Source organism: Anarrhichthys ocellatus, unplaced genomic scaffold (genome assembly GCF_004355925.1).
Source record: "Anarrhichthys ocellatus isolate YVR2014 unplaced genomic scaffold, GSC_Weel_1.0 scaffold9, whole genome shotgun sequence".
Classification (NCBI taxonomy): Eukaryota; Metazoa; Chordata; class Actinopteri; order Perciformes; family Anarhichadidae; genus Anarrhichthys; species Anarrhichthys ocellatus.
In genome coordinates, this window is record NW_022280039.1 from 8003738 (window position 1) to 8011956 (window position 8219).

General features: G+C 40.4%; 1 protein-coding gene across 1 annotated transcript in view; it reads right to left on the reverse strand.

The window, feature by feature from the left end:
* adora2aa (adenosine A2a receptor a) overlaps positions 1-6275 on the reverse strand; it is a 9442-nt gene extending 3167 nt beyond the window's left edge. The window contains exons 1-2 of the mRNA XM_031849729.1: positions 6011-6275; positions 1056-1746 (exon numbers count right to left, since the gene is read on the reverse strand). Of these exons, the coding sequence (XP_031705589.1) occupies positions 1056-1393 (338 nt within the window). The 5' untranslated portion in view covers positions 1394-1746; positions 6011-6275. The remainder of the gene's footprint in view (positions 1-1055; positions 1747-6010) is intronic.
* Positions 6276-8219: the final 1944 nt, after the last annotated feature.

Below are 8219 nucleotides of genomic sequence, written 5' to 3' on the forward strand. Positions count from 1 at the left end.
CCACCACCAATCAGGGATGCATCTTCCAGCAGGAGGGAGAACAGGAAGGTTGCGCTCCATGTGGCTCTGACGTTCAGTATTTTTATTATAATGACTCACAACTTGACACCGATCACTGCTGTCAGCATGTCATTAGGTGACTGTCGGAGACATATCGTCCTTAGATAATTTAAAAGCTAAATCCTAGCTAATGTCTGAAAACGCTGTGTTTTTACAGTGAAATAATAAAGTAAGATTACACGGAGAGTTACAGGGGGGTCCCACTGTCTGTGTAAGCAATTAAAGCACAATTCATTTGAATGCTCTGGGGGGGAGGACACGGCCTCATGGGAGACGCCATTTCTGGACACACTTATTCAGCCAAGACTTTCTGGTTCAAATGTCACGTCTTTACTGAGAAATAAAAAATTGTGAGAGCTCCACTGCCTGGGACTACGAAACTGATTAGACTGAAAATAAAGAAAAAGAAAAGACAACAAGTTATGGCATATTTCAAATACCTTCTTTCTGTTAAGAACCATGAAACAATGCAATTTAGGTTGTTTCTTATTTTTCTTAATTTTGATTCAGAGGTTGTGATGCCACTTTCCAATAAGGCGCCATTTCTAAAGGCTTTATACGTACTTAATAAACCACTCACTAATGCTTGATAAATTACTTATTAAGGAAACTATTCAGGGCAGCTTTTCAACTTTTGGGTTTTAAATGCAGTTTTAAATGTTTATAAACCATTCATAAATGCTATCCCTTTCTATGCCCTCTAGTTTGCAGCTGTTACAGTGAATAAGTCATTAATAAGGGTTTTATTCTCCCAAGTCTGTAGTTGCACATGTTAACAAATAGATTTCACTTCAGTACAAGTGAGTGAGGTTTTTTTTCTTAACCTGGAAACTGAAAAGTGGTTCTTATTAACAGCTTATAACTGATCTATAAAGCATGAATAAAACATGTATTAACCATTAACAAAGCCACTACTTAGAACTTATCAACCCTTTATTTTAAAGCCACACATTTCTCCGTGGCTCCTGTATGAGAAGCAACCCCGGGTCACTGACCTGAGCGGTATCTTGATTGCAATGTAGCGGTCCATAGCGATGGCCAGCAGGCTGAAGATGGAGCTCTGTGTGAGAACCAGCACGAAGCAGGCGATGAACAGGCAGCCGTAGAACTTGGAGCAGAAGCCGGTGCTGATGACGATGGCGAAGGGAATGGCCAGGACGCCAACGGCGATGTCGGCCACCGCCAGCGACACCACGAAGAAGTTGGTGATGGTCTGCAGGTTGCTGTTGAGGCACACGGCCCAGCAGACCAGCACATTGCCCAGCACGGAGAACACAGCAATCAGCAAATCCAGGACGATGTAGCAGGAGGTGGCGACGGGGTCTTTCAGCATGGTGAGACAAAGGGCGAGGTCACTGATGAGGAGGGAGGAAGCCTCGCCTCAAGGACCATAGCTGCAGCCTGGCAAACCACCGAGCTCAGCCTCTCACCTCCAACACTTTCACAAACAGCCACCAGACTCTCGAAGCAGCGCAGGCAGCTCCTTCACACCTGCTCAGCTCAAACAGCCGAAAAAAAAGACTCCGGTTTATTCAACTTGAGATGGAGCAGTCATCTCTCTTAACTCCACACTCATCCTCTGCTGTCCTCTTTTCCCCAGGTCCTTCCCCTCAGCGCCTATTTCCCACAGACTTCTCGAGGGGCTGAGATGATGCCAACGACGCACATCGATGGAACGTTATGTCGCTGAAGAGGAGCAGAAGTGAAAAAGAGGAAATGCTTTCACAATAAAGGAAGTGAATTTCAACAGACAGACACTTGCATCAGATACGTTTTAGAGCAAATCAGACGTGTTGTGGTGTTACTAAAAAAAGAATCATTATTTCCTCTGAAAAAAATATTTTTCTGTCTTTAAGGCATGCAACTTCCCAGAATCCCCACTACAACCCACTCAACCTGCCTAAAAGAGCTTTTAATCCGACCACCTTTACAGAGGCTTTAACACTCCAACAAGGGTAAACGTCTGGAGGAAATACGTAACTTTAAATACATTTTGTTATGTAGAACACAGGCATTTTCGTTTTACACAAACCCTACAGCCAATCTTGGATTATTTTTTTGAAGGAGACTTTTTATACTTTTTTGAGACCATAAAATAATTCCACCGACGCAATGAGCATTTCACGAAATACTTTTAATATGAAAGATATCGCCAAAAGCTGATTCGAAATGAAGATTTGGAATTTGTTCATAAACCCACGTGAGTCAAAGCGGTCGTGTCAGTGTTGTGTGGGGTTGCTGTTGATCTTGAACCCTGCAGAGGAGCAGAGGGAGAGCGGTTTGTGTAGATGTCATCAGAGTCAAACGTACTGTTTTGAGTCAGACAGTAAAGACCCAAAAAAGTGTTTCCTCAGTCAACCTCTTACCGTGAACAGTGGTTTCTTCACGAGTGATTTCTGTATTTGTGTGTTTCTTTTTGTGTTGTTTTTTTTATTCTGACCTTCTCTCACTGGTTTTAAATGGGCAGGGCTCCTGTTACAGAAAGGTGATGCTGGTGATGTCACACATCCAACCAACCAATTAGGATTTGGCAACACTTGAATCAGAATGTGAGGACAGCTGTTTCTTTATTTTGGCTACACTGACAGTCAAATCTGATCAAACCTTAAAAAAGTCCTGATGAAGCAGGTCAGCTCAATTTGTAAGTGTAAATAATAAATAATAACAAGGGAACTTTACCTTTCATTATTGCATATTTGATTCATAAATATTTGATGCATTGGAGAAATGCTTTCAACATGAAACCACGTGTCCAAGGCCGCCATCATACAGTAAATCAGATGTTTACTGATGTAATGTGAAAGTTTCTCTCAGTTCTACGGAGCGTTTTTACGATTTCCTCTCATAGCTTCTGTCTTGACAAAGCACGTTTGACACTTATGCTAATGTAGCTCTTCGGGGCATTTTCTAAGTACACTTCTTCTGAGAAATACGGCCCATATCATCAATTCTCAATTTGTGGATCACAAGGTTGTCGGATATCTGTGAGCCTTTGTCCACAAGGGACAATTCCCTCAAGGAAAGGTTTCCTGAGGTTGAGTTGAGGTTTTCGGAGATTACAGCTGTGGTGGAACACAGAGGTCTTTGCTCTCCGAGTCAGGGTTTTCCCTTTGGGTTGGACGAGATGTTTTTATCAATACCAAAGACTTTGTTATTTCAAAGTTGATAGCTATCAGTAGGTTTTTTTGTTCATTCTATTTGACTTACAAATAAGGTTTTAGTTGGTCTCTGTCCTCTGAGCCCTGGGCATTCATTTGTCTTGATGTCGGAGACGTGAGGCGTTATATTGCAATGTATTATAATGTTTAATGCAAACTGCGGTTTGTCCAACACAGAAATCCCAGAGGACAGGGATGGAAATAATGAATCACTGAAAGATACGGCAGTGAATCTCCCATGCAAGCGATGCATAATAACGAGCAGTCATGAGATTGAATTATTTATATTTGTTATGAAACAAGGGACAGTGAGGAATTTCTTGAATGAATTTTGCTCAGAAATTATTTAATTTAAAAATTATCTTTGTATTCAGATTGAAATGTTTTGTCCAATTGGTAAGTGAATTAAGGATTAAAATGGCATTTAGTCAATTTGCCCCAAACCCTGCCAGAGCATCATCACCAAGAAAACAACAAATCCCCCCATCACACATCGTACTCGTCCTGCAGTAGAAGCACAGGAGGAACAAACATCAGAGCGCTCAGCTTCCTGGTAACAGTCACTGTACGCTGCTGACGGATGCTCTAAGTGACAACATGGCTGCTGGCAGATTGAGTCCTCCAAGAGCAGCTCTGTTGATAAGACTGAAGTGTCCACCAGCTAAACACTGAGGCATGTTATTGAGAATAACATTACAAATGGTGAAGGACGGTTTTATATTTTTGGAATCTGATGTTTTATGAGGTTATTTTCACCTGATAGACTTACCAAGACATCTTAATGTGAGGAGTATTAGACCTCATCTACTGACTTAAATAATTGATTGACTTCATTTTGTATTTAAACTTGCCATAACCTGACTTTGTAATTGAATCAATTTTTTTCGGTAAATTTACTTTAGGCTTGAACATGAAAACACAGTTGATTATCAGACTGTTTAACCAACCAGGCTGCCCCAGGCTCCAGAGCCTCAAAAGCCCCGGGTTCATTACGTGTCAATCTATTTCTGAACAAATAAGAAATTAATGAGGAACTAACTGCAAGTGAACCATAAGTTAATCAGTATCTGATAATCCATTTTCAAAGAGTAGCTAATGATTAGTTAATTGAGAAACAAGTGAGGAACGACTTCATAGCATACATGTAATTTATGAATCATTAATAAATACTTCCCTCATGGAGGACTATATAGTAGATAACGATGAGTCACTATAGAACAGATTGGGAGATCTTATGACTCATTGTCATTTAGGTACTAAATTAAAAATTCAGAGCATCAGTATAGAATCAAACACGTGACGTCACCTGGTTTGTGGACTACAGTTTTGAAGCCTCAAGTTCGGCATTTCGGCCGTCAGCATCTTGATTTTTGCAACCAGAAGTGACGCGAGAGGGTGGAGCTAAGTACAAGCGAATGCTGAATAAGACATTTTTAGGCAACCAAAGTGTTACAATTAACTTTCATGACGTTAAAAGGCACTATGAAAGGCTTAAAGCTGTAAGACTAAAACACGGACAACTCCCAGACCAGACATCGCAGTGGTAGCGACCTGTCAATCACAAGACAGCCACGCCCTAAAGCATACCCTGCTTTATCATTTATTACACTCTAAATGGGACCATGATTTACTAAATGAACATGACAATGTTTACTAACTATACACTTTTATGCAATCGGACTTCTTTTTGCAACCAGAGGTGTCGCCCTGATGGCCATTAGAAAGAATGCAGGCTTAAGGCACTTCAGCGCTGGCTTTACTTTTCTGACCTGGAGGTTGCCGCGTTGCTGTAACTCCAGCTTCTCTGTGCTTTGTTTACACAGGCGGGCCGGCCACACATGCTTTCGCTCTATGCAGCGCGTAGTAGGGTGATGGAGTGTTTGCGGTATACTGGCACCTCAGCTCTGGAACAGTCTTCCAGTTAGTATCTGATCTGCTGACACTGTTTCCATTTTTAAATCCCTTCTTAAAACACATTTTTACTAACTTGCCTTTTCCCCTGACAATTCATTGTATAGATTTATTCATTCATTTATTTTTAGATATAGCTCTGTTGTGCAACCACTTGATTTTAAGGTTATTTTTGACAGTTTCACCTGTCCTACCCTATATGCTTTGGGATGATTCATCTGTAAACGTATTTTATACGGTCTTTAAAGTGTGTGCTTTTATTTTGCTGTTGTTGTTTCTTGATATTTTGTATTGGTATCGATCTGTTGTCTATGGAAAGCACTTTGTGCTCCCAGCCGGAAAGTGCTCTACAAATAAAATGATTATCATTACTTGACCGGCTAGCTAATCACCACCACTCTGCACTTGGCTCATGCAGCGGTTACAGCTGAAACCGCCATCAGGCTCCCCTCTCAGGTAAACACGAGTCAGCACTGTTGTTTGCACTTTTAGCACCGTTAGCTTCTAGCCTCCGGCTCAGGCTATTAAGGGAGTGTTTACTAGGGGCCCAACATCAAACCTTAGGCCCAGGACCCCAAACATTTTGATCCGGCCATGATAGGACACTGGGCGAGTGCCTTTACATGAATGCAGTGGGGAAACTCACTGCAATGAATTCTCTTCAGGTTAAGTGCTTGTTTTTGTTCTCACATGTGGGGAAACAGCTCCCGTTAGTCTGCACGCTTTCTATGCGCAACATGTACAGTATATTCTACCGTTTGATATAACATCTTTGCATGCATAAACTCTGACAGAAACCTCATTTACTGTATAATAGCAGGTATTTATTTAATTATGCAGGTGTTGCATAATTAAACTTTTTGTCAAATAAAATGACTCACCTTTTTTCTTGATGCCCTCAGTGGAGAGAGAGGATTTCCGGCAATGATAAGAGGTGATAAAAAAACCACACTCGCTCTAAAAAAAGAAACACGCAAATTACCGTTTTCACTTTCCACTGAGAGACAAGTCTGAAACTTGAATGTCAATAAAGGACCGGTTCACTTCCCCGTGCTGCTTATAAGTCCGGAAAATGAAGAATTTGTCTGCTCGCGCTGGAAGAAATAACAGCGCTTCTTCAGTGAATGACTTCAGACGGATGAAGCTCTTTCCTCTCGCTCACACTCATACACACACTCCTCCCTCGTGAAACATATTCAGCCTGATATGAGCATGTGTTTCCTCTCCTGGGGGCGGATCAGTTAAAAGCCTGTTATGTATTCAGATGAGTCTGTTGATGACACACAATAAAACTTGTTGCATCAGTGTCGAAACCCGAGACACAAGTTATCCCGTTTATCATCGTTTTAGGCTTTTAGAGCCATGTCACAGTCTAATTACGTTTGAATTAAATGCGCTGTTTAATAATTAGGGGAGATTAGGAGCAATTGTAAAAAAAAAAAAAAAAAATTTTATTTGTCCTCACATTTCACAGACTACTTGAAATACACTAGTAGTCATCTCTCGATATAAGAAACATATATGTGCACCATTAATATAAATTATGTATTTTTTACTAAGGACAATATTAAATTTAATGCAGGAAGTCAGTGGTACAGTTTCCCCCTTATATTAACATACTGTATCTCAAATAAAAGCACTTCAAAAATATATATATTGTACTACTTTCTGTCAATATATAATATTGTTTCAACAGATATAAAACACGTAATTTTATTCAAAAAGTATGTTACTTGATGTATTATAACACACCCCATTTAAATGTAATTTTACATTTTAAATTAGTGAAATATGTTTTTCTATATTTTCTAACAAACTAAATATATCAGACAAACACGGTGGTTATTTGGCCAAAATCTGGTACGCAAGCTTATCATCAGTACATGTTCATTTGTAACCAATAACCTAGAGATAAAACTGAAGTTTAAATTCGCAGTCAACTAAACTTTAGACAGCAGAAGAAAAACACTGTAGGCCTACATCTAAAAAGTAACTTTCACGCCACAAAATCTGTTTTTTTTGTTGAAAACTTCTGCCAAGGTGAAATGATCCTTCTCCACAGGTAGAGAGAGAATCCTACTGAGCATGTGCAGAGTGAGTGTCATCACTCTAGCTTGATTCTGATTGGATGAATTAAGTGTGTCACAATTGCCCTCAGTCGCACCAACTGAGAGTCAACTAGAAATGTTACATCTCGGCTTTTCTGAAGTTAAAACCAACAAACGAGTCTGTTTCAATGGTCCCAGAAAAGATTAAGCAAAACAAAAGAAGGAATTTGTTGATTTTGTTTATTTCTTACTGATTATCATCGTAATGTGCACTTAATACTGTAGCTTAGTCCCTTTACACACAAAGACACACACACGTATTCATTCAGCTTTACCCTTTCAAAGGGACCATTTCAGCACTGCATGTAGTGTGATGAGGAAAAATAAAAACAATAAAAATCACACCAAAAACAAAATGCGGCATGGATTGTAACAATAAAAGGCAACATGGAAACAAAAAAGACAAACTAAAGCAGGTTCAGTGGACTTCTCAGAGCATTTTCAAGTAAACACAAAGAAAAATAAGTGTATTGTGATGAAGTGGACCCAATAAAGACACAATGCACTGTTCACATTTGCTCGTTATGATAAAGCTACACACACACCTCAGGTCCCAAATAGTGTAACATGTCCCTCGTGGCGGCATCGTGTGGAGGTGGAATGTGCTTCCTAGCTTTTGCCAGCCGTCTGGTCTCTCCTCGCGTTCATCAATCACTCTACATTTCGGCACACGCTGGACATCGTAAAGTCCCAGGATCACTGAAGCGTGATCAAAAACACATTCCACTTCCAGGATGGAGAGGCTTCAACTCTTTCTGTAGCTCTCACACGTTCCTGACGGGAGCAATAAAACACTTGGGCCGGCGTGGGAACCAAGCGGAACACACAATAAAACTGTTGGCTGACAATCCTCAGCAACATGTTATCACACAACCACTATCAACAGAGAGCCGATGCTTTCAAATGTCATTAAATACCTCACTCGCACTCTCTTGCACACACACACACACACACACACACACACACACACACACACACACAC